The sequence below is a fragment of the Bubalus kerabau genome, chromosome 20, assembly GCF_029407905.1.
Source record: "Bubalus kerabau isolate K-KA32 ecotype Philippines breed swamp buffalo chromosome 20, PCC_UOA_SB_1v2, whole genome shotgun sequence".
Classification (NCBI taxonomy): domain Eukaryota; kingdom Metazoa; phylum Chordata; class Mammalia; order Artiodactyla; family Bovidae; genus Bubalus; species Bubalus kerabau.
Window position 1 is genome coordinate 50,510,080 of NC_073643.1, and position 26,251 is coordinate 50,536,330.

The following is a 26,251-nucleotide window of genomic DNA, read 5'->3' on the forward strand; positions in this document are numbered from 1 at the left end:
CAGTGTGTGGCCAGCGAGTCCAGGCTGCCTGTGGCCACCCACCAAAATCCTGCTCTGTGGAGGGTACTTCCCGTCCCCTGTTGGCGTGTTAGAATCACTTTGGGCAACAGCAGGTGGCTGGCACCCTTTGTCTCAGGCGAGGAGTGTCTTGCTCTGGCCTGTCACTGCAGGGAGCAGTTCTGATTTCCCAATTCAGCAAGGAGTTGGTGGGGCGCGGAGCCCCGGGAGTGCCAGTCCCCACGGAGGTGGCTTAAGCGCCATATGCTCGGAGCCCACACTAAGACTGTTCAGACATCTGAGCAGCCTTGTCCCAGATCCCTTCATGTGCCTTGTGCTTTCCAGGCACGTGTGTGTTCGATATCCAGGGACAGGCCTGGGTGGTCAGCAGGGCAGGGCTGCTCCCCATTTCACAGATGGGATATTTGAGGCTTGCCTGGGTCATGCAGCGAAGAAGCTGCGGGTTCCTAACACTGTGTTGATTCCAGTCATTTAGTTGCCCAAGGCCTCTGAGAGGACATGGTTCTCTCCAGAAGCTCCAGTTAGAGCTCAGAGTCCCAGCTTCTCTGTACGTTGGTCCTTAGCAACCCCCTGGATGCCTCGCCCTACCCCAGACATGGTCAAGGAAGGTTTTAAAGCTGCTGTGTAGCCAGCAGGGTAGGTCTGCACCCTTTTTGGGTTTTGGAGACTGAAAGGGTTGATCGTGAGGCTAGGTACTGTCCCACCTGATCTGGCCAACACGCTGCCTCTCCCCCACCTTCCCTGAGCCGGCGTTCACACAGCGTTCCTGCAGAGCAGTGTTTGGAGCGTCCTTTGCTGCTGTCAGAGCACCTTCATCGTGTGAGCCCATAGCTCTTGTAAGCCCACAGCCTCCGTGTCACTTGTGATGCCAGTTGTGTTGTGAGAGCCACCCTGGGTGGTAGGTGCCGAGCCCCTTGTGGTGGGGTGGGGAATGTGGTGCGGCTCGGCACTGGTGTGGCCTGTCCCTGGAAGGGACCTGCTAATTGGGCACCTGGGTCGCTTGGCCAGTTTGGAGCCCATTGGGCAGGGGGGCAGGTTTGCTGAGGATTCAGCAGGAAGAGCTATGCAGGCAGGTTGGGAATATCCAGGTGTGTCCTTAGGCCACAGCTGTGACCTGTTCCACTACTGGGGGCAGGGTCTGCAGTGACCTCAGGCCCCCTCCCTGGCACCCTGGTGACTTGTAAGACCTCGAGCTGGTACATCCCTGACCCTGAGTTGGCGTCCCTTCTCTGGGGTAGCGGTGGGGGGTGGGGTGTAGCACACAGCTGTGCCCGGTTGGCAGCCTGCCATCAGCCGTCACTCATGTCTGCCGTGGAGTCAGGCCGAGGGCCTGCAGCTTCAGGCTTGGTGAAAAGTGGATTGTTTGTGGGCCATCACTGCTCAGGGTTTTGTGACAGGAGGCTCACCCCTTCGTGGGGCAGCTGGGCCTCCATCATCCAGGGGGACTGTCATCCAGGGCTAATTCTTATGAGGCCTCCCTGGCACAGTCCCACCCTCTGCAGAGCTGGAGAAGCTGCCCCAGGCTGACAGGGCTGGGGGATGAGGCAGCTGAGCGAGTGGGGAAAGGGGGTTGGTTGTGGGGTCTGGCACATCTCCAAAAGCCTGGCTTGCCGGGCTGAGCCCTCTTCTGGAGTCAACGGTTCCAGGTATTTCTACCCCAGCCAAGAGGCCTTCGCTACTCCTGTCATTTATCGTGGAGCCAGGCTTTGGGCACCCTTCCTCAGGGAGGAGGGGTAGTTCCCTCCCTTGGGTGGGCTTGACCAGGTGGGAGGCCCTGGCGTGGTAGCCACGCCCTGCCCCTGGCTGGTGCTGGACAAGCCCTGTGCTCCCTGAGCTTGCTTCTCCGCCCGATCCTGCTGCTGGCTCTCCCAACTTTGTCTCAGGTCGGGGCGGGGGTAGCACTCATGCCAGTGCAGGCTGCCAGGGGCTGCAGAAACAAAAATAGTGTGCCCTTCTGCAGGCTCAGGGAGGCAGAAGTGCCAGGAGCAGCATTTTGAGGAGGCCCAAGAGGAGATGGGGGTGTGGTAAGGTTGGGGGTGGGGGCGCGGTGTGCAGCTGACTCTCCACGCTGTCTGCTGTGGGGCTGAGGGCACAGGGGATCTTGCTGTGTTTGCCTCCCTCGACCCCTACCCCCCCAACCCCCCCCACCCCTGACTTCACCATGAGTGTGAAGCTGCCTTCTGGCGAGCACAGCCCCTCAGGAGCAGGCTTGCAGCCTAGAGACACACAGCCTGAAGTGCCTGCAGGACCCTGTCTCCTGCTCCCCGGACTTAACACTCAGGGTGAAGGAAGGATTCACTTTTTAAATATTCACTCAATTAGACTATAGTCTAATGCTGAAAAAATACATTCTGGAAGTATGTAGATGAATTAGAGGCCCCCCTATTCCTGTCCTCCTCAGAGAGAATCCTGCTCTGTGTCAGGAGCTTCAGTCCACGCTGCTTCTGGGTCTGCACACGTGGGTGCTCCCCCCACATGTGGGGAGTCTTGGTCACACTCTGCGCTATTCATGTTCTTTCTGCTGCTGTGTGCGGCTGGTGCCTGTTCAGTTCAGCTGGGGTTGCTGTGACTTTTTTACTCTGCTGTCTATGCCCCTGTTCTTGGTAAGCACTGAGGGTGCTGCCCCCTTTGCCTTGGCCCTGGTATAGGAGTGTGTGGGGCTGTGGGGGCTCTGGGCTGTGGCTCCAGGAGCTGACTCTGGGGCCCGGCAGCCCCGCTCCAGGCCATCTCTTGGAGTTCCTGGTGCCGAGAGTGTTCAGACCTAAATATCGTGTTACGTAAAGTCCTGGCTGTCTCCCCTAAGTGTGCCAGGACCGTGAATCCACAGTCCCTGGCATCTGTGCATTGGCCAGACTGGAGTTTGAGGGGCTCCGTGCACCTCTGTTGGCTCTGTGGAGACTAGTTCATGGTGGGGGTGTTTATTGGCCCAGCAGTGGCTCCTGCACGCTCACATGCCAGGATGAGGGATTGGCTTTAGAATTTGCCTTTGTATTTATGGCTGTTCTGACTTGGTGGGTTCATGGTTACTGTAGTCCCACTGATTGCTGCCCTACCCCACCACCCGCCCCCTGGCCAGTAGTAGTGGGTATGAAGGCACCAGGTCTTCCTCAGCAGCTGCTCTAAGAAGCTGTGATGTGGCTTGCTGGTCCTCGCACTGCCCATCCCCGTGTGTCCTGTCTGGGTCCCACTCACCAACTGCTTTTTGAGACCCGTTCCGTGTCAGACCTTGAGCCGGGAGCCAGGGACCCAACATAGCCCCTGCCTGGTGGAGCACGTGGTCTCTAGGGGACCCAGTGGGGAATGAATTAACTGCACATAAATGCAAAACCCTTGCTTTGAAGAGGCTCATGGTGCTTCAGGAGGCCAAAACAAGGCCCTGATGGCGAGGTCAGGGGAGGCTTCCCTGGGGCGGTAACTGAACATTGAGCTACAGGGTCAGGGGAAGAGGCCAGCCAGGGTCTTCCCGGCCCAAGGGGAACAAGGGGTAGGAAGGTCCCCCAGTTAGGGAGCCTACAGGGCTAGAGGTCAGATCTTGGAGAGTGAGGGACACCAGCGTGGATGGTGGGGTTGGGCTAGAGCAGTGGGGAAGAGTCATGGAGGGGCTTGAGCTGTTAAGGGGGTTGAGTGGCAGGACCTGGAGTAGCGTCAGATGCCTGGGGTGGTGGAGAGGAGCATCAGGGCTCACTCTGCACAGATGCCTCCCAGGCATCAGCTGGTAGCATCCCCATAGCACCCTAAGGTGGGTGCTGTGCCGCAGGAGAAACAAGCTCGGTGTGTCAGGGTGGGCCAGTCGGGAGGCTGGGATCAGAACCCCAGGCTGACTGGCTCCCGAGAGCTTGTTTTCACTGTCTTCTCACCCACCCCGCTCACGTTCTTTCCCCCAGGGCAGGGGCGTCGTATTGGCATTTCAGGGGTTTTCTTTTCCATTTGGTTTCTCTGAGGTGGCAGCATGTGAGGCAGAGTGAGGGTTATGTTCAGGCACTCTGTTCGTCTCTAGCTTGACGGCTTGGTGAGGAGGGAGAGGCGGAGGGATGGCTCGATCCCCTGGCCTTGCCCCACGTGCTCCCACCTGCCCTGTGTCTCCCGCGGCCTGCCCTCTGGGTGGGTCTCCTCCTGTCCTTTGCTCGTGCTGCCCTCCTGGAAAGTCCTTGGGAGGCTCCTCACAGCAGCTCGGGGTGCTGGCTGCCCTGGCCTAGCCCCGTGCGAGCCTTGGTTGGTCCCGCTGTCTTCTGGCTTCACGGGCCTCCCGGCCTGTGCCTGACTGCTGTCCTTACCCCAGTGCACAGCGCGGCGGTGAATGCCCTCTCCTTCCACCCGTCGGGGAACTACCTGGTCACAGCCTCCAGCGACTCAACCCTGAAGATCCTGGACCTCATGGAGGGCCGGCTGCTCTACACACTCCACGGCCATCAGGTGAGGGCGTCAGCCTGGGCGGGGTGGCGTGGCGTGGGGTGAAGGTGCCACCTCAAAGTGACCCTTCCCTTGGCGCCTGATGAGGAGGAGTGTTTTGCATCCCCCCACAGCCTGGGCAGTGGGGTGAGCTGCAGAAACAGGTTTCCTACCCACGAGAGCTGTGACCTCTGAAGAAGCGCTGGGCCTGGGGCAGCAGCTGAGGAGGGAGCACAGGGGTTCAGTCGGATGGGGGTGGGGAGGGAGGCTCCTGGACATGGGCGGCAGGGTTTCTCTAGGGGTTGAAAGGAGTCTGTCCCAAGTGACCTCCGGCCTCTGTTGGTGGTGCGGTTGAGAAGAGCCCTGGGACCCATTCCATGAACAGCCATGAAGCCTCCTGGAGCCCTTTGGAGGCAGAAACAACAGGTGCCTCGCGGAGGTGGGCATGAAGGAGGGAAATCTTCCCACACATTTGCTGAGGAATTCCCGGAGTTGAATCTAGGAGAGGGGCCTTCTCTCTGAGCCGCTTTTAGCAACACATCCGTGCTTCGGCTCCCTGTGGGGCAGTGACTGGGCACTGGCCCTGGTGGGCGGGCTGTGGGAGGCGGGCTGCCTAAGGCTCTGCCCTGCAGCACCCTGGGTGCGGCTGAGTGTCTCCTGCTGAGCAGAGTGGTCAGCAGAGTGTTTCCTGCTGGGACAGAGACCAGAGCATTTCCGTTTGTCCACTTCTCTATTTGTGAGCAGGCGCAGGCAGGATGGAGAGTGGGGTCACTCTCGAGGGCTGAGGGAGGCTCTGGGGTGCTTATGCCTCTTGGGCCAGCAGCTGGGTTGAGCTGTCTACCTGAGGGCCCTCTGGATCCCATTGCCACCTGAGTTGGGGTGTATAGGGCCTTGGCTGGGTCTTGTGGGGGCACAGGCCTTTTCTTTTGCTTCCTTGGGACGTGGAGGCCACTTGCCGTCAGCTGTGGTGACCCCTTGTCTGTCAGAGACATGTCTGGTGTGCAGGAGCGTGGACCTGTTCCCCTAATATTGACACATCTGGGCATCATGTGTGGCCACTGGGCTGAGGTGACTGCTGCTCTCGTTGTCAGCCTGTGGGCGAATCACTTGGTTATCTCTGTGGCAATTGGATTACTTAGATTCATGCGTAACTAGTTTTGGCTCTTATAACAGGAGGGCATTTGAAAACCATGTGAAGGCTGCTGCCTCTTGTGTTCTGATGATGAAGGAAAAGCCATGCACGGAAAGACCGTGCAGACAGGCGCACACCAGGTGATCACACCGTTCTTTGCTTTTTCTTGTGAGTGCTCTTTAGACTGCTGACTCACCTCTGAGCCTGAGAAGCCTTGAATGCAACATCTACAGGGGCATTCCTTAGCTCAGGCCCAGCGTCAGAGCATAGAAGCCTGTGGATGTTGTTCTCCCAGAGAAGCAAGACAGGGGCCACGATAAATCACGTGGTTGCCTGTCTGCTGTTGAACCTGGAATGTGGGAGCTAGGCTGAGGACAACTGGTAGTTTTGGGGTGTGGAGAATGGGAAATGGCTCGAGGAATCAGGCCTTCCTCAGGGCACCAAGCTTGCAGTGCCCAGAGGAAGGGGGAGGAGAGAGAAGAAGCCCAGCCCTATCACCTTGCTGCCTGCTTGTCCATTTGTCATCCGCTCCCCGGCTTGCTGTGCTGGGCATCATGGGTATGAAATGGATGTGGTGGTCCCGTCCCCTGGGGCTCATGCCTGGCAAGCAGGGGACTCACTGGGGTCATCAGCAGAGTTGAGGTGGCATGAGATGCATTAGGGAACAAGGAGAGGCAGGTTGAGTCTTGGGTGGTACTTGGAGGGTTAAGTGACACAGGGTGGGCTTCTCCCCCAAAGTGCTGCTCAGATGATCAAAGTGGGACTTGGAGTGTGAGGCTCACATTTGTTTCTGTTCTGACCCTTGAAAATCCCTACCAAATACAGACACTTAGCATTGGTGTGCTGTGGGCCTTAGGGGCCTGGGTTTGGGGTGATTCACAGTCAGCTAAGGGTGCCTTCCTTAGAAAGGATAGTGCGCTTGAGCAGCCTTGATTGGGGCAGTTGATAAAAACAGTCCACCAACCAACCTGAATACCTAGAGCAGGTGGACATCTGGGCTGGGAGCAAGAGTGGCTTTTCTCTCCCTGAGGGGACAGACCTGTGGAGGTTGGACCTGTGTTGTCACTGGGAGCCAGTGTGCTCCGTAAACGTCCCTGACCTGTGAGGGTCTGTGCGTGCTGTCCGTCCAGAGTGGTTCCAACCTGGAGCAGTTCTTGGACACCTGTGTTGCCCCTTTGGAAAGTGTATCGCCTGGCCAAGCCCCGGGAGAGGGCCTGTACCGTGGCTGAGGAGTGCAGCTCTGCCCGCGTGCTCTGTGCAGCGTCTGGTCTTAGGCTCCCCCCTCATGAAGTGTCCCCGGCCTTGTCCTTCCAGTAAGATGCGCAGCTGAGCTCCTTGGCGGCTTGAGCGTCCACATTCTGTTCCGGGAGGCGACTGAGGGCCTCACCCAGCACAGCTGTCACTGGCCACTTCCTAAAGCCTGTGGCTGAGCAGCCCTGTGGCTCCCCAGTGGCCCTGGGTGCCCAGGGATTCTGTCCCATGGAGTAGTTGGCAGATTTGAAAGCACCTTTGATTCCTGGTGGGGGAACCGAGGCCCAGAGAATGGTTTAGGCAGCTTAGGGTTGTCGAACGGGGACAATTAACCATATCTACAGTTTCCAACACACCCGCTGAGCCCATATGTATGACTGTTACAAGTTGAGTTGTAATTTCACTCTTGTTCTTAGTAATAGATCACTGGTCTGTGTAGGAGGCCAGCAGACCTCATGGCTTCTTGTCCAGCCTCCCTGTTGGATGACAGCGTTCTGGTCAGTGGGAGAGGGATCCCCTTGAAGCTTTGGTTTGGACTTGAGGGCTTCCTTGTGATCACCTTCAGGCAGAGCCCTGAGGGAGCTTTAGAGGGAGGGCTATTGAGTTATTCTGCTCCATGGAGCAGCAACCCCCTTGGGCCTCCAGTTCCACACCTGTGAGAAGGTACAGTGTAGGCCGGGGGTCAGAGGCCAGCTGAGAGGAGTCAGCCGCAGGGGGCTGGTGCTGGGGTGAACTAGACCCTGACCAAGAGAAGGGTCTCTGTGTGTGCCAAGGAAGTGTCTCTGTGTCCTGCAAGAGGGCTGGCCTGAACCACGTCTAATGGGGGAAGAGCGAGGAAGGGTCAGAGTGGAGAAGGAAGAGTCGAGGAGGCAGAGCTGTTGGGCAGAAGCTCTCTTGCCCTGGGTTGAGGCCAGAAATCTGCTGTCTCTTGAAGGCACAGGAGCACCAAGATGGCCCCATGCGAAGTGCAAAGCTAAGATCGGGATCACCTGAGGTGGTCTGGGTCTCTTGGGTGGGCTCGCGTGCAGCACCAAGGGCAGCTGGTGCCCCAGGGGTCTGACCCTGCTGGTAGTTTGGTGGTTCTCTGGTGTGTGATTGGCCACACTTCCATTGGCTCCTGAGGGGCCAGCTGACTTGTGGGTTTGGGGGCGGACATGAGTTACTAGTTTGTTGTGAGCCTAAAGGATTCTGGGGCTTTCTCCCTGCAGTCCCAGCTTTGGGATTCTGAGCCACAAAGGGCCATTCAGGGGGTGTGACTGGTGACTGAGCGAGGCTCCTGCATCATGGGAGCTGGCATCACACATGCTGTACCCCTGAAATGACTCCTTGGCTGCTACTGGGGCTCGTGTAGCTCTTGAGAGACTTCTTTGGGGTGAGTGTCTGCAAGTGATTTGGGCAACAGGCCAGAGAGCTGGGCAGGCCCATTGCTGGCTCCAGCCCGAGTGGGCCCTGGCCTTTTGAGGGCAGCAGGTCTGCAAACTTCAGCTAAGCAGACAGTGCCCTTTGCCAGGGCAGGGGTGTGGGATGGGCCGAGGAGCCTTTTGGGGCTGAGAGGTGGGGTAGCCCTCTGCCTCCACGTGAGTCTGCCATTGAGGTGGAGAGTGGACAGAGTGGAGAGGCTCTGCCAACCTGGGGATGGGGCACTGCCCTCCTTCCTCCGCCTTCTCCTCTGGGGACACTGGGGCGATTTCTCTCTCAGTGATCTGGTGGAAAGGAGCCCTCATGGTCACCTTTGCCAGCTGCTTTGATTGAGGCCAAATGTCTGATATATTTTATTGGGGAAAGTTCACAGTCTTGTCTGATGCCCAGCTTTCTAAGGAATCACCCCAGTATTTCCAGGACTGAACTGCTTATACCCACCTGTTTCTGGTTTAGAAAAGACGCTGGGCACTCTCTTATCTTGTTCAGCCAGAAAAGCATGAGTTTTGGGGGTCCACAAAAGGGAGGAAAGGGCCTGGGTGTTGGGATCAAACCATTCTGGCACCATCCCTTACCCTTTGACAGTGGTCAAGACCTTGCCTTTGCCAGCCTTTCCTCCTCTGTAAGAATGACGCCTGTACCTGTCATAATGGGAGAGGATGTCTGTGTTCCTCAGCGCCAGACACAGTAGGTCCTCACAGGGCTCAGTCCCTTCTCTGTGCAACTCTTGGAAAATGACCCCATGCTGTTCTAGGTGAGAGCTCTTTTTTCTAAAATATTTATTTATTTATTTTCCTGTGCTGGGTCTTAGTTGTGACGCTTGGGATCTTTAGTTGTGGCGTGTGGGATCTAGTTCGCTGACCAGGAGTCAAATCCAGGCCCCCTGTATTGGGAGCTCAAGTCTTAGCCACTGGACCACCAGGGAAGTCCCTAGGTGAGAGCTCTTTAACAGGCAGTTTACAGTTTCTGTTATGGGCATGGTCCTGGCAACATGAGCGGACAGTGTTTGTTAGGAAACTGAGTTCGTGGTAGGGGGCTTTGATGACAACCCCTGTGATGGGTGGGTCAGGGCCATGGCCATCAGCCCTTTCCTGTCTGGGATGGGGTGTGTCCATTTCCCCTCCTCCCATTCACCCCCAGAATCTCTGTAGGGTTTGTCTGGCTTCTTACTTTGCTTAGGGTTGTTCTCATCCGCTCCATAACGTCCTCTCACTCTGACTTGACTTTTGTCCACAGCTCCTAAAATCCATTCCCCAGTGGGTGGGATACAGTGATTCCCTGACCCAAAGTCCTTGTCCTGCAGCTGCCCTGAGTGGTTTGGCCTACTGCTGTTTGGTCTCCAGGCCTACTTGCATGGCCCTTCTTTAATTGGGTCTCTTCCAGGGCCTGACCCCTGGAAGACAGCCTGGTATCTGATGGCACCGGGCTGTCTGTGGTGGACAGTGCCCTCTCTGAGGCTCTGGAAAATCTTGCCCTTGGGGATCCGCCTAGACTGGGGCACTTAGGCAGGAGGGATGAGAGTCCCTGCTTCTTGCTGGAGCCAGTATAGACTTGGGGTTGTCACTGCACGGAAGCCTCCTCATCCCACTGCACCCCTCACTTTGCAGTGGAGAGGGCTTTCCCACCAACTGCCCCGAGCAAGGCCTCCCCCTCGCCCCCCGCAGAGTTCTGTGTGGCACACGTGGGACAGTGTGCTAGAAATACAGATTTATTTTTCTGTATTTTCCGAAACATAATCTCGAGCCATGCTCATTTGGTTTTCGTCCCCAGAGCTATTTGGGAGAGGATGGTAGGTGGGGCGTGGGTGGGGAGTTAAATCTGGTGCTTGTGGCTGTGCAGTTGGAGTTCGTGTCTCTATGGAGTGATGGAACCATACAGGGACCAGCAGGCCCGTGGTTCCCCACACCACAGCTGGCCCTCAGTGGGGCGAGCACCCATCACCCAAGGCCTAGAACCCCAAACTGGGACAGCGTCTGTCTGTGCCAGGGGCTGAGCTCAGTTGCTGAGAAATCACAGGCTCTGAGAATGGGTCAGCTGATGCTCCTGGCAGCTTGTGCCTTGCTGGGGCCTGGGCTGGAGCTGAGGAAGTGGCATTAAGGGGGGCTCACCTCCAAGGAGGAGCCACAGCAGCAGGACAGAGTGCCTGTGCATGTGGGCCACCCCCGGCTGCCCCAGGTGGAAGGAAATTCTCAGAACAGGCCCCTCCTGCCTCCTTTCTTTGCACCCTGAAGCTCTAATGTAGTCGGTTAATTTGGGGGACTCGCTTTGCTGCTTGAGAGGCTTAGCTCTGGCTTCGATGGCTGGGCGCCTCCTGCAAGAGGTGAGGGAACATAAGAGGGAGGAGAATAGTTCATGTGCTCCAACTGAAGTTACCAGGAGCTCAGCCTGATCCTCTGTTCCCTGCTGGCAGCCCAGGTTAAGGGCTGGGAACAGGTGTCCTTGGCTGAGGTCAGGAGCGGCCTAGGAGCTAGGGGGCTGTTCCTTGTCTTCGGGGCTCCCTAAAGGGACATCCACCAGGCTACAGCAGGTTGAGTGAGCCAGTGTAGAGCCTCCCTTTCAGAGTTTTGTGGAAGACACAGTCTGGTGCAGTGGGTTACGGTGCCTCTGTCTGAGCACCGGGGTCAGACTCAAGCAGCCACGCCAGAGGCCTCCTTGATCTCCGTGTGTGTGTTTGATGGCCATGCCTCTATCTCTGATGTGGGGCATGTGGTGTGACATTCCGTTGTGTTTGCTTGAAGCCAATGAAAACCATCAGAACCCCTTGGTAGTGGTGATGGGGGCGCCTGGCTGGCCTTCCACTGTAACTGTTGTGGACACAATAGCCAGGGTTCAGGTGTGCAGGGCTCAGGCTGGAAGGTGAGGAGAGCGGAGAGGTCTGGACAAGCTGCAGGGGCTGCGGGGTGAGGGTCATCAGAGCTGTGGGATCTAAACGCTATGGCATCCTTTGTTTTGTCTCCCCACCCCTGCCATTGATGCTTTGCTGTATGAGTGTGAAGGAACTAGCCAGTGTGGGTCCCTCGGATCTAGAGGTTGTCCAGGCAGAGGCAGTGTGTAGTGAAATGACTGGGTGTGAGTCCAGCTCGAGGGCCACCTGAGGCTGGGTCAGTGGGGAGAGGGAGGTAGGGGCCTGGCTGCGTCCAGTGCTCCCGGTGATCGTCTCAGAAAAGGCTCCAGTTGGCCAGATGCGGGGAGGGAGCGGGGAAGGAGCTGGTTGAGCCTATGCAGCATCCCTGCCAGTGGACCTGGCCCCCAGATGGGCACCCCCAGTGACTGGGAGACAGGTTGGATCCACACTGCCGGGGCCCCAGTGAGAGCTGCTGCTCAGAATACTGCTCAGGAAGCACTGGAGAGGCCCTGGGCCTTGCCTTGGTGAAAAAACAGCCTGGCACTATGCCTGCCCTGAGCTGGTGGATGAGTGTTTCAGGAGTGACTAATTGACTGAAAGGAGCCAGTTACCGTGAAGGCAGGGCAGTCTCAGAGAACACACGTCATACCGGGCCCCTGCCGGGGCTGAGAGAGACTCCCCAGCCCCAGGGTTTGGAAACCAGAGTGTGCTCCTCAGTAACTGCTGGGCTTCAGAGAGTCCCAGTGAAATGGGACACTGGGATGAAGGACAGAAAAATACCGCAGAGTGGAAGCTTTGGGGATCTGAGATCTAAGGTGGTGCATGCTCAGTGGCAGGCAGAGGCAGATTTGTAGCCTTAAATGAATTTACTGAAAACCAAGAAAGATTTGGGTAGTCTGGGTCTCCAAAGACCTCCCGAGGCTTGGCATAAGGATCATCAGCAGTGGAGAGCTTGCATCTGCGCTGCAGTCCGTGATGACTTTGGCCCACAGCAGAGCCCAGGGACAGCCGTTCTTCGGGCTGTGCTTCAAGTGCCCCGGACTGTTTTGTGCACCCTGGGTGGAAGGGTAGGAGCCTTTGTGGAAGGAACACCGAGGGGCCTGGCATAGGAGCCGTGCCATCCTCTTGGTAAATGGGCACCGATGGGGAGGACTGTGGGCCTCCACTCTGGGGGGTCCTCAGAGCACCCTTGTCGCTTGCACCCTCCCTGGCATTTCCTGGGACCTGGACCCTGGGGATAGCTCTAGTTCTTCTTGCCTGGAGGACTTCCAGCACCTGCTCTCTGGTCCTGATGCCCCTGCCAGACTGGGCTGCTGGCCACATTCTTCAGTGGTCCTGCTGCTGCTTGGCCTCCAGCATCTTGTCTCCAGCCTGGCATCTGGTGTTGAGTGACAACAGGAAGGGAGACTGACCCACGAGTATTTGTTTGGTTCCTTAGTTGCTGTGACTTCTTGGAAACCCACCCTTCCTCAGCGAGCTCTGGGCAGGCAGAGAGCCCGGCTTTTTGATACACTCTGTACTATTTTCCTTCCCTTTTCTCTTTCCTTTTTGTTTTTCCTCAGAATGAAAACAGTTTTGTCGTTTTATTTTGGTATTCATGTAGTGTAGCTATATACTCACTAAAATATTGAAAGTATGGGACAGTAAGGAGTCTAAGACTCAAGTAAACTTGTCACGTGCAATTGCCTCCCCTTAAGTCCTGTTAGCCTGTGGTGACTGTCCCCCTGGAAGGCTATCTGGGCGCTACGCGACCTGCTCCCACCCTGCGCCCAGACCCTGCGCCTGCAGCCGTGCTCCACTCCTGGTGGTGTTTTCTCAGCCACGCAAGTGGACATGGTTTCCCGTCAGGGAGAGTGGATCTGCTTTGTCCTGATGGATGGCTGCCCAGGACTCCTGGGTTCTGTGACCCCCACCCCTGGGGCCCCACCTGCACAGGAAGGCAGTGAGAGACACGGCTGGAGGCTTCATCCCTGACCTCAGCCCTGTCCTCCCCTCTTGGACATGTCACCCTTCAGAAGGGTGAACATACAGGCCGCACCTGAGGATTAACTGCGTCAGGGCAAGTGAAGTGCTCCAGGCAGCCTGAGCACTTGGCGTTAGCCAGCTTATGCTACTTCTTCTTCACCTCCCTTTATGAGCAGCTCAGAGAAGAGGAGCTGTGGGTAGATTCCAGAGACGTAGGCAGACGTGCGTTCTCCCGCAGCTCTGTCTAACCTGCCTTCTCTTCTGGGCAGGCTGAAGCTGCCCTTGCTCCATGACCTCGGGTCCCTTTCCAGCCTACAACCTGTCTGGTCTTTCTGGCACTGAGTGGAAGTGCTTCCCAGTGTTCCGGTTATCCATAGGTGTGTGGGCAGCACTGCTGTGTCAGCCCCACTGACGGGCCCCTCCCACGGGCAGCAGGGGTTCCTGTTGCTCCCTGTGCTGCTCTAGAGGAACTGAGGTGGTCGTAGACAGTGGCTGCACCGTCGTCCTCTAGAAGAGAACCTCCTTCATCTGGCTTTGCTTGGGGGATGCCAGGTAGAACCACATTAAAGTTTGGCCAGAAGGAAGCGATGGTTTGTGGTGGTGTGCTGAGCTGACTCTTGCTGTGTGTCTTTCTGCCGTGGGTTGCAGGCGTTTGAGGAAAAGTCCTCACTCTTTACGGGAGATCACGTCCCCTGCCCCAAGCCTGGATATGCTCACTGGCCCTCAGGGCGTGGCCAGGCATAGGCCTGGCATCATCCTTTGGACAAGTGTGAGGACCTTCAGCATCTGAGAAGCCAGAGGGTCAGGTCTCCTCCCAGGGCCCCAGCATGAGGAAAGTGATGAACTCATTAGAGGGACACAGTGTGGGGCATGGTCTGGTCAAAGGGACCAAGTTCTGGCCCCAGTGCTGGGCCTGGATAAGCCAGTGCATCTCTGTGACCTCTGGCTTCCCCTTGGAAAGTGAGGACAGTGGTGTCGGCCCAGCAAGGCTGTCAGCACAGACGGTCTCGCTCATCCTGGCCTTGACCTCGTGGCCCACCTTTGTCAGTGGTGTCTGGGAACAGAGCCTCAGTGGTCGTGCTCATGCATTGGCACCTGCCGGTTCCTCCGCCCCAGGCTGGGGAGAACACGGGCTGGGTGAGGTGCTCAGCCCTGAGTCCTGCTGTCACTCACTCATGAGATTCTGATTTCTTCCTGTGCATTGAGGATCTAGAGTGACCATTGGTGTTTGTTCTTCTTGGTTTGTTCTCACAGGGTCCAGCCACCACGGTTGCCTTTTCAAGAACGGGGGAGTATTTTGCCTCTGGCGGTTCAGATGAACAAGTAAGTAAAGAATGGTCTGAGGGATCCCAGTGGATACTGAGTAGAACAGACAGGGGACCTAAGTGCCCCAGGGATGGATGGGCTGGGTTTCACCGGCTTCCTTGGGGGCTTTCAGCAGCCGTAAAGGCTGGATCCTGGGGTAGGGTGCTCAGAGCGGCGCCCTGCTTCCCCAGAGCAGGTGCTGCAGGCACCGACCATGGCAGCATCTCAGAACTCCTGCTGCTCAGACCAGTGTGGGCTGGAAGGAGTCTGGGTTAGTGTTGCCATGAGAAAGGTAAAATAGAGGGTTTTTTGTTATGGTTTCTTTTTGGCCATGAGGCATATGGGATCTAGTTTCTTGACCAGGGATCCCACCAGTGCCTCCTGCATTGGAAGCGTGGAGACTTAACCAGTAGACCACTGGGGAAGTCCCCAGAGTTTTTTAGGAACTTCTTTTTCCTGATTCTAGGTGAATAATTAGATAATTATTGGATCTTACCGTGGACCTGGTAATGTGGGCAACACGGCAAGAGTGTGACCCCTCACTGAGTCCTCGGGGCAGCCCTGGGAAATCTTCTCTTCAGCCGTTCTGTGGGTGAGGAAGCTTGAGTCTGAGCTAGGACGTGGCTGGAGGCTGCGCTCCACTGTCTGCCAGCCATTGCTCCCTGGCCTGCTCGTGTGCTGTCTGAGGGACAGCATTTTCCAGCTCCATGACTGCAGAGCTAGAACACGTGTGAGGAGGTCCTGTCCTGCCTTGCCACCATGTCCCTGGGGTCTAGCCCAGAGTCTGGGGCCTGGTAGTCCTCCCACTGGAAATCTTTCTCTGGGTTCTGGTGCAGCGCTGCTTGGCCAGAAAACCATACTTCCCAGAGCTGGGGAGGAAAGAGTGGCTGTTCTGAGGCAGTGTGACCTGGTAGGTTGCCCAGAATGTTCATCCTGCTGCTCCCAGCCTTACAGCTCTGCTGGATTCACCCAGGACAGTCCCACTGGCTTCCCAGTGAGCTCCAGCCCTAGCTGATTTCGGTTCAGTCTGTCAGTAAAGCAGAGGGTGGTTGGAGACACAGCAGGGCTACGAGATGGCAGGTGTCTTCCCACGCCAGCACCAGTTCCTGTGCTGACCAGACAAGGCAGGAGGAAGACCAAGGAGACTCCTGAGCCTTCCCTGGGTGTGGAGTCCTGGCTCATTGCTTAGAAGACTAGGGGAACTAATAAATCCACACCATAAGTAAAGTCCTGGTAAAAGCACAAGAGGCACCCTAGTAGGAAGTAGGGTCCCCCACCCTGAGCCCTCCTTCGGCAGCCACCGCTGTCAGCTCCCCAGCTGCCTTCTTATTGTGTGCTCTGAGAGCCTTTTGGGAATGGCATTTGTCATTCTCTCTCCACATTCCTGATAGCCATTCCTCTGCTCAGGATTATTCAACAGTTAGACTGGTGCACAGAACCCTATAAACAAGGGGGTGAGTGCCGACGTTCTTTTTGTAAAGGGGACCAATGAGAGACCCTGGATCCCCATCAGCTGGGGGTGATGAACAGTGCTGCTCTGTGGGTGGTGAGCAGCTTCCCACAGAACCAGGCTTATGGCTACATCCCGATGGGGGAAGCATCAGGGGACATTGAGTTTCTATCTTATGTGGATCCGGCAGTTTTTCTGTGGCCTCAGTTGACTGCTGGACACGATTCACAATTCCTGCCATTCTGGAAGTGGCCCTGGAGGAGTGCTGACACCCTCCAGCAGGGAGCACTCTTACCCAGCTTTTGTAAGAAGAACCTCAGGGCATGAAGATCCTCCTCTTGGGATGTAGAATAATGGATGTGTTAACCACTTCTCTCTGGGGCCAGACTTCTCCCTGGGGCCAGTGTCTGAGTTTTATAGCAGCCCTGTGAGGCGGGAACTACCATTCATCCCCATTTCACAGATGAAGAAAACAGGGCATAGAGAGATTGAGTCCCTTGTCTAGAGCCACACAGTAAGGGGTGTAGCCAGGATCTTAACTGTAGTGGTATGGCCTGGAGTCTGTATCTGAACCACTTCTCACAGTGAGGCTGGCCAGGCTGCCACTGTAAAGAACTTCTATTTTGGTGGGGAGATAGGTGATAAACATGGGAAAGCAGACAGAGATTTAAACAACTACTGTGTCTGATGCCTTGAAGGAAATAGAGAGCTATGATCAAAACTAGCAAGAGGGCCAGGGAAGGCCTCTCTTAGAAGGTGGTGTTAGGGCAGACATTTAGCCTGAGATGCTAGGTATACAGAGCCTGGACCTGATGCCCCAGGCACAGGGAGCAGCCAGTGCAGAGGCCCAGTGGTGATGGTGACTCTCCATCCTGATGGAGCACCCGATCCTCTGGGGCCTGTTCAGAAAGTCTGCTCTCCAGGGAGGTGGGGCAGGTCCAGAGATGAGTGGGGGTGCCAGGTGGGGACCACAGTCCCACCTTTGGCCCAGAACTTTGGCGGTAGCCTCTGGGCCCATTTTCTCCGTGAAGAAGGACAGGTAAGGGGTATTTCTCCTCCTGATTCTGTGTGCTTGTCGGTCTTGACAGGTGATGGTTTGGAAGAGTAACTTTGACGTCGTCGATTATGGAGAAGTGCTAAGAGTGCAGAGGCCCCCAGCCACGCGGGCCAGCTCCTCTGGGACTCTGGTAAGTGGCCTGACAGGCATTATCCTGACTGAGCCCTGTGGCTGGTGGCCTGGGTCGTGGTCAACAGCACTGGGCTCAGGGACAGTGGAGGCGCTGCAGGCTTAGGCAGCTTCCAGGGAAGAGACCCTGGTAAGATCTCATAATTTACCAGAAACTTCTTAGGTGCTTGTGGTGCTTTGTTTCAAATCTGGAGTGAACAAACAAGATGTGAGGAGGCTGCCAGCATAGACTGCCAGATGCCTAGGCCCCGCGTTGTCTGCTGGGGGATAGTTTCTGTGGTTCAGGCCACTGGCTGGTTGAGGCCTAAGGAGAGGAAGGACCTCTCTGGTGCCGAGCCTTGGGCGCACCGTCAGATTCCTAGAGGGTGCAGGGCCTGAAGCCACGGCTAGGACGAATGGGAAGGGCCTCAGCCCTGTTCTCACTTCCTTTTTTTTTTAAACCATGGAAAGGAAGTTCCTCAGCCACAAACCATTTTTAGTACCTTTGTTGGTAAAAGGGCATTCAGTGTTCCTGAATTAAAAATATTCAGTAGTTACCAATATTTTTTGGACAAATATTTGGGGTAAAAAAGATAATCAATACGGTCTCACGCTTTGAAGAAGGTAATTTTCAGCTTTGGCTGAAATAAACAGTGATGCCAAGAGGGTGGAGCCACGCGGATTGTCAGCTCTGGTGCAGGCTGCTTAAATCCCTCCTGCCTGGACCTTAGTGGCGGCTTGGCCTCTCCCACATGCAGAAGCTGGCCTGAACAACAGGAAGCGGCTTGCCCAAGGCCCCCAGCGAGTCAAGGTTGGCCCAGAATAGAACCAGGAAGCCTCCAGGTCCATCCCAGGGCTTTCTTTGGCTCCAGCAGAGGCCCCACCCTGCCCACGGCCCGTCCTACGTGTGGAACTCCCTCTAGGAACACGCCAGGTTGGGGTTTAAAGCTTTTCTTCCAAGAGTTGCCCTTGGCCCAGAGGTTTTGTTCTCCCTCCGCATTTGCTAAGGAGTGTCCAGTTCTCAGCTTTTGGTTTTGTTGGGAGAGTGGTGGCTGGGTTGCCCAGTGGTCTGCTTGCCGCTATTTCATCTTCCACCCATAAAAGCATTTTCCAGACTGGGGGTTTTTCCAGTGGGGTTGTGATCCCTTGGGGTCCATGTCCACCTCCTCTACAGCTTCCTGTCTCTTGGGTATTTATGGTGAACCACACCCTGTTGAGGCCTTGACGTGTAGTGCTCTGTGTATTCCTGACCTCGTCACGATGAGTGCTCTGAGTGATTGTTCTCATTCACGGTTGAGACACCTGAGGCGTAGTCGCCTGCCGCAGTGTGTAGTCCTGGGAGCCCACCGTGCTGGCCCCCTGAGCAGGGCTGACTAAGCTAGAAACTACAGGTGGTAGAGCGCTGGCTGGAAGCTCTTCCCATCCCAGGAGAGGAGGGGGTCTGCTGTCTGTCTCTTGGGAATGGTTAATAATCAGCAGCAAGGGGAGAATCCCATGCTCCTTTTCCGGTAGCTTTTGGGAAAGTAACTTAGACAGCTGCCTCATGTCCCTTCAGTCTAAGCCAGAGACAGGGTGTGGGGCATCCTTGCTTCCCATAGCTGCAGGGCCTGGTCATCTAGGACGGAGGGTGTGGGGTGGGAAAGCCAGCCGGACAAGGCAGGGTAGGGTCTGGCTGGCCGAACCATTAGCAGGCCTCAGAAAAAACATTTGTTCCCGAGCTAGCCTCAAGCCCTCTGCCCAGTGGGCATCACGCTGTGGGGCTCAAGTCAGGAAAGGGGTGTGGGACCTAGAGTCTGCACCCTGGCTCCATGGTCCAAAAACACTCACTCTTCTCAAACCTCCATTTCCATAGTGGGACCCGAACACCCCCACAGGCAGGCTACCAGGACCCCACGTCTGATGTAGGTGACTTCTGCTAACCCAGAAAGTGGCGTGACTTTTTAATCCTAAAGTCATTCTTTGTTTCAGGCTTTTTTCCCCATTTGTCACAGGCCCCTTTGAGACTCGTGACGTGATGTATAGGTCCTCCTCCAGACAAACCATGCCCACTTGTGCACACCATGCACACCACCAGCATGCACTTTCAGTGGCAGCTCTGACCTCAGGACTCCCAGGCCAAAGAGGAGAGCTGAGGGGTTTGTTTGGTTTGTTTTATATATGTAACATAAAATTCATCATTTTGCCTATTTTTAAAAAAGTATATGTATTTTTATTTATTTGTCTGTGCTGGATCTTACAGCAGGATCTTTGATCTTCATTGTGGCATGTGGACCATTTTGCTTTTTTTTTTTTTTAAAGAGTTTTTCTTTTTTTTTGGCTATATAGGGCCTTTGTCGCTTCTGGAGGACTCGCTCTAGTTGCAGTGTGCGGCCTTCTCATTGCAGTGACTTCTCTTGCTGTGCAGCATAGGCTGTAGGCTCGCGGGCTTCAGTAGTTATGGCCCCTGGACTCTAGAGCCCAGGCTCAGTAGTTGTGATGTGTGGGCTTAGTTGTCCTGTGGCATGTGGGATCTTCCAGACCTAGGGATCGAACCTGTGTTCCCTGGACTAACAGGCAAATTCTTTACCACTGAGCCACCAGGGAAGCCCCCATTGTGCTTACTTTTAAGTGTACAGTTGAGTGGCATTAAGTACATTCACACTGTTGTACCCATCACCACCATTGTACACAGAATTTTTTCATCTTCCCAAATTGAGGTGAGTTAGTTGGTATAGTGTAGCTCAGTGGCTAGGTTTTCCCCTGATGTGGGGAGGCAGGCTGACAAGTGTAGTCTTCCTTTCTTGCCCATGGGCTTCCCAGGCGCCGAGGTAGTGCTGGTGACTGATTCTGTGGCCAACCAGGGTGTCTCAGCTGCTCAGGGAGCCCCCACCCCTCTAACTCTGTCCACATACCATTCTTCCAGCAACGCAGGGGTTCTCTGCCTTGGTGCTGTTGATCCCTTGGGCCAGATGAATCTTCACTGTGGGGGCTGTCTGTGCATTGTAGGAGGTTTAGGAGCATCCCACTGGCTTGCCTGTAGCACCCCCACCCCTAGTTGTGACGGTCAGAAGTGTCTTCAGACACTCCAGGCGTCTCCTGGGGAGCAGCACTGCTCCTGGTTGAGAGTCACTGCAGTAACTCCGCCTTGGGAGTGAGCCCAGAAGAGGGGCTTCTGCAGCAGGGCTGGCTGGGGATGGGAGGGGCTTGGGGATGGCACTACCTCTGGAGCCTGTGATCCTGCTTGATGGGCCAGATCTGGGCTCTCCCCCAACCAAGCAACTGTGGCCCAGGTCTCTTAGTCTGGCTTTCTAACACAAGCCCATTTTGTAGAAATGTTTGGCTTATCAAACTTTGGAATCTCCAGGGGTGATGGTAAATAGCAGAAAAAGACCTTTAACAGTTTGATTTTCCTTACTACACTTAAAGTGTGTTCTTGCCCTTCCTGCCTGCAGGCTTCCCCTGGCTCTGAGGTGTAGTGCCTGGTGAGGATTTGGTGGCTTGGCTTCTCAGAGAGCCTTGAGCACCACCGCTGTGCCAGGGAGCTCTTGATCCTGATGTCCACCTTCCCCCCCTCTCCCCCCCAGCCCTGTTTACACTCCGGTCTCAGATTCAAATGCCACATGAGTCACCCCTGGGCATTTGGGGATGTTAGAAGCACATTGGGCCAGGTGCAGGATCTTGAATTCTGGACCACAGGCCTGTTAGAGTTTGGCTGTCTAAAGCCAGAGGGGCAGACCATGGCAGGGGCGGCCCTGTGAGCCTGTGACAGCCCCTGGCCTGGACCCCTGCCCTGGCTGTGGCTTCAGCGCTTGCTCTTGGAATGAAGGCCATCCTTGAGCCCACTGTGAACAGAGCTCTGTTCAGTGCCGGAGCTATTTTCAACCTCTGGTTGAAATTCACAGCTTATTTTTAGACACATTTCATGTTGAAAAGCAAAAGCCATTTCCCAGCCCTTCAGAATGAGAATAATGGGTTCCATTTTCCCTCTATTCTTGGCTGAGTTGTGATGAGAAGGGATCTCGGGACTGTGGCTAAAGAGCTTTTTCTTCTTGGAAGCCTGCAGAGGCAGGACTGCAGCCCATGCCCTGGGCTGAGAATGGGTAGGAGACGCCACATTCTGCCCTGTGGCGTGCTGCGTGGTGGAGGAAGGTTGGAAGATTTCAAGCAGATGAATGCCTCCAGAGGGGCTTTTGGGGGTCCCCACATGCTGTCTGTGTCAGGGGCTTGTACTGGCATTGTTGGGGGACTCTGTTAAGCTCTGTTTCCTACTCCAGCCCTGGTCACCTCGCCCTCTCTCACTCATTCTCATGGTTCTCACTCCTTCCTGTGTTTTCTGCTCAGTCCCTAAGGCTATTGACCACTGTGTCTTGGCTGACCTTGGATTTGGCACCTGCTCTCCAAGTCCCAGCCACTATAGCTGACTTCTGCCTCAACCACAGAAGCATCCTAAAATCGTTTTTCATAGCAAGGATGCATTTATTCTGATAACAATCTTACTCTTGCCCTCCTCCAAACATCTGAGAGCCTGTTGTGCAATTAGGAAGGAAGGTTGTGCTGGGTGGGGCAGGAGGTTAAGAAGGCCAAATTCTAGGTAATTCAGTAAAACTAGAAAACCACTTCCTGAGTTCTCTGAGCTGGCTGCCCTCCAGTTCAGAGAACCTTGAGGTCTCGGGCCAAGGGCTTTTCTCCACTCAGCTCAGGCGGGAAGATGCGGACTCCTCCTCTCTGTGAGATCGCATGAGGTGTTACCCATCAAGCCAGGCACTTGAAACCGTGCCTAGCACATGGCGAGTGCTCACCAAGCTCTATTTTTAAAATTTGTTTTCCTTTTTTCTATTTTTAGAATGTTCCTTTTCCTTCTTCTGTCTGACAGAACTAGACAAGCCCCCTGCCCCTGCTATGGTGAGAGACAGCAGGCCAGGGGGTGGGGCGCTTCTGACCAGGTCATCTTCGAGGCTGACTCTGCTCCCAGGCTGTCCCTGTGAGGGCCGGTGCAGCTTCCAGACTCTTGCAGGTGTCAGTTATACATCCTGATGAGTAGCCTGAGTCCTCTCTGCTCCCACATATGAAAGCAAATCTATGAGCTGGGAGGAAGCAGCCCTCCTTTCCCCCTCGCCCCCGCAATTCCTTGGGGCACAGTGCCCAGGACCCCCCGAACCTCAGCCCTCCTCTTCTGTCCCCAGGAAGAGGAGGCCAGGTTAGCCGAGGCTATCTGTCCAAGGCCTCAGCCTTCACTCAGGGTGGTCCATTTCTTCTTCTTAGTTCCTTTGGTCCATGGAGCCCCTGACACCCCCTGTACCCCTACTTCAGTTCCCACATTTTTTGTTTGCAGACTGGGCTTGACTTAAGGGTTCTTGGGCCCTGATTCCTGGCCCAGAGAGCCCTGGCACTGGATCTTGTCCCATGCTGAGGATCTGGGAGTCCTTGGTGGTGGTTGCTCAAGATCTGGGTTCTCACGCAGGGCCCTGGCCTGAGGAGTCATCAGATCAAGGTAGGGAAGGGGCCCGTCTCCACCTGTCTCATAGATTTGCATTCTTGCTCAGGAACTTGGGAGACTTGGGTCTCTTGGTGAGAACACACATTTGTGGCTAGCATTCACTTTTCATAGTGAGGAGAAGTATGGATCTGTAGATGGGGCATTGTGAGTAATTAGAGCAGATGTGAACCACAAGTTTACATGTCTTAGAGAAGAGCCTCTCCTTTCTCTACTTGAGGCCAATTCTGGCTCAGAATTTTCCAGGCTATCAAAGGGGGTTCTTGGCAGCAGATCCTCAAACAGTTGGCTAAGGCCATGCCACCCTGAAAGTGCCCAATCTCGTCTGATCCTCAAGCAGTCAGAGTGCCAGGCACATGGGCATGGAGAGCCTGGTGAGAGACACAGGAAAGCAGACCCTCCCCAACCCTCCCAGCACCTTCTTGCTTGATTTGGCCATTGTTGGGCCTGGCAGGGTCTGGACTTTGGGGGTAGACTTGGAAACAGTGGGGACTTTGTTTTCATGTTTCCTGGGACTTAGTGGAGAGGCCATCTCTGTGTGACTCCTGTGGCATAATTTGTTCCTACCCCTGGTGCTACACAGAGGAGAAACCTGAGCCCTAAGGTTGCCTGCTGGTGAGCAGCCCAGGCCCGGATGAAGCCTGTGTCCCTAGGTCTCAGCCTTTCTGTTGGGAAAATTGAGAGGCTCTTAATTGGAAACAAGCAAGAGGTATTCTCCCCATTTCTTAAAGGGGCAAAAACATCCTGTCTTCCTCAGCCTCCGGGCCAGATAGCCAAGCCTGCACAGGACAGACTGGTGACTCAGAAACACAGCCCTTTGTCACCCTTGTGTGTGTATGTGCTTGTGTCGACCCCTGGCAGTTCCCCTCAGGGCCTCTGGTGTCTGCATGCCCATCACCCTAGGTGAAAGTTGACTTCCCACTGCCCATCCCTGTTATCACCCACTCTAAGACCCCAAGGTTCCTCTTCTCAGAGGCATCTCCAGATCATCTGGGATGGGCTGGGCATCGTATAGGACAACCAGAGACCTGGCTGGCCAGGGGCTTCCTGGGGTGAGTAAAGCACTCTTACTAGGATGGCTGCTGGGGAAAGATTCTTGGGCAGCCCTACTGGGGAGGAGGGTGATGCTGGAAACTTCTGGCTCTGGGAGTCCCTTTAAGAGCTTGGCTGGCAGTACTGCCCCTGTGTCCTGTCCCCAGCCAAGGCTGAGGCCTGGCCGGATATGACACGTCTCTTCTGTGACCTCAGGCAGGTCATCTGGAGTCTCTGTATCCTGATTTCTCCCCGCCAGCCTACAGTACTCCTTCGGGCATTTTCTATTTTGCGAGCTCACTCTGCAGAAGACCATCCGGTGGGGGTGGCAGTGGGGCGGGGCAGCTGCAGCAGCCTTTGCTGACTCTGGTGACAGAGGCCCTCAGACGAGATGCCTCAGTCCACACTGGGATTGCATGTTCCCCCACCTTTACCTGAGTGGAAGTCCTAGAAAGTGCTCCAGGTTTCTTAGTTTCCTTGAGAAGCCAGAGGATCCTAGAAATAAAGAAGCTCAGTGTTTGTTCTTTTTCCAGTAGTCATGTCTAACTCTTTGCGACTCCACGGAGTGTAGCCCACCAGGCTCCTCTGTCTATGGAATTTTCTAGGCAACAATACTGGAGTGGGTTTCCATTCCCTTCTCCAGGGGATCCTCCTGACCCAGAGATCGACCCAGATCTCCCACACTGCAGACAGATTTCTTTACCATATGAGCCACCAGGGAAGCCCCCAAACTATAATTATTAACTTATATTGGGCTGCACTGGGTCTTTGCTGTTCCCCGGGCTTTTCTCTGGTTTTGGTGAGCGGGGGCTACTCTCCGTTCTTTTCATCATGATGGCTTCTCTGGTTGTGGAGCACAGGCTCTAGGTGCACGGGCTCGCAGCACGCAGGCTCAGTAGTTGTGTCTCATGGGCTTTAAGTTGCTCCGTGGCACGTGGAATCTTCCTGGACGAGGAATCAAACCCATGTCTCCTGCAATGGCAGGTGGATTCTGATCCACTGTACCACCAGGGAAGTCCCCAAGCTACAATTTTTGAAGAAAGTTTCCTGCTTTGGACAGTGGCTGATGGGTACCATGACTGTGCACTGTCTAGGAGCAGCAGAGATTCTGATACACATAGCAGAGGGCTCCCTGAGGCCAGCACCCTTCCCTCCGGCCCGCTATGTCCAGTTCTGGGAAGCAGGCAGGATCCCCTCTCCTTTTCCTTCCAGAGGCTGCGACTGACTGCCTGGGAGGTGGGGCAGGGCTGCCACCAGACACACGTTAAATACTTACTGTGTTTCCCAGAAGGGACAGGTTGCTTTTCACAAGCAGGAGAAGGATTTTGTGGCAGTGCATTGGGAGAAGTTACTGGGCTTCCTGGCCGTGTAGTGAGGCGACAAGCCTTTTAACATATGACATTTACTGCAGCAAGCCTCTTGTGGTGGTTCTCAAACTTTGGTGTGTATCCGAATTTCCCTGAGGGCTTGTTAAAATTCACCTTGTCCCCTCCCCAGAGTGTCTGATTCAGTAAGGGAATTTGCATTTCTAACAAATTTCTGATGATGCTGATGCTGCTGGAAACCAATAGATAGAGACCCTGGCATGCTGGGCAGGGAGACGGCTGGAAGGAGAGAGCCTTTGTCCATCTTAGGAAGTTTCTACAACTTGGGAGAGGCGCCTGGAGAATTGGCGCCCCTTCAGCCCAATTTGGAAAGAGGTGTGGTTGGTTCTGATCTTTGTGCCATGTTAGAAGAAGTCCCACTGTTGCCCTGTGGTCTCTTTAGACCTAAAGGCACTCTTTAAACCTGCTGGGCTCTGTTGACAACTGAGCAGGCAGAGGTGTGGTTTTCTTTCCAGTCAGTTAGAGGGAGGGTGGGACCCCAGGCAGCCCTCTGAGCTTCTGCTGAGCCCGCATCCTCTGTGGGCTCCTGTCCTGGCCCCTAGTGCCGCTGCGTCAGTCCATCATCAGTGCTTGAACCCACGTTCTCCACGCCACCTGCCTCCTGCGTTGTCCTCAGTGTTCACCTCTTACCCTGCAGATGGGGGTGCCTAGGTCGCCTCCGGTCCTCCAGGGTCTGCAGGGCCTTTAGGGAAGTTGGTGGGTGAGTCTCTGGTGGGCCACCTGAGCTTGAGATGGCCTGGGTGCTTGTGGCCCAACATTTAAACCCCCAGGTGGAGGTCTTCTTTGTAGAGCCTTTTGGGGAAGTGCCTCCAGATAGCAAGAGCAGGAACAAGCCCTGAGATGGCCCTGACAGCTGTGACATCCAGAGGATGGTGGGATGGGCAGAAGCTGAACTCCCTTCTCCACCTGCCGTTTCAAGGGGATGATGGTAGTTTCCTGCCACTGAAAAATTCCCATCCATTTTACAAGGTCCCTATCCAGAGGAGAAAGGCACAATTCCTATTGTGGAAGGATTCCTTCCTATTGAAGGAAGGCCTATTAATGACTAAACCAACCAGGGGTGTAGTCTCCGAAATCCAGGGCAAGGCGCATTAACACAGTCACAGTGCCATGAAGGTGGGTGAACTTGACTCTGGAATCCAGACAAAGCCTGGATGCCCTTGTGTCCCGCTCTGAGTGCGTCGGAATACACCAGGTGCAGGAACCTGGGCGTGCACTCACACCTTTAGAGAGCTCTCTTACCTCTTTCAAGGGTCTCAGAGCTATTTTGGGTTTCCTTTCCCCCGGCAGCCAAAGCGTGAGTTCAAGGTCAGTGGAGATTGCACAGTTGCATGTGTGTGCTAAGTCGCTTCAGCTGTTTCCAGCTTTTTGTGACCCTATGGACTGTAGCCCGCCAGGCCCCTCTGTCCATGGGATTCTCCA

General features: G+C 55.3%; 1 protein-coding gene across 6 annotated transcripts in view; it reads left to right on the forward strand.

Moving 5' to 3' along the window:
• POC1A (POC1 centriolar protein A) overlaps positions 1 to 26,251 on the forward strand; it is a 122,496-nt gene that overhangs the window by 64,302 nt on the left and 31,943 nt on the right. For all 6 annotated transcript variants that reach the window (XM_055557262.1, XM_055557263.1, XM_055557260.1 and 3 more), the window contains exons 7-9: positions 4,298 to 4,431; positions 14,274 to 14,342; positions 16,863 to 16,961. In XM_055557262.1, the coding sequence (XP_055413237.1) occupies positions 4,298 to 4,431; positions 14,274 to 14,342; positions 16,863 to 16,961 (302 nt within the window). The remainder of the gene's footprint in view (positions 1 to 4,297; positions 4,432 to 14,273; positions 14,343 to 16,862; positions 16,962 to 26,251) is intronic.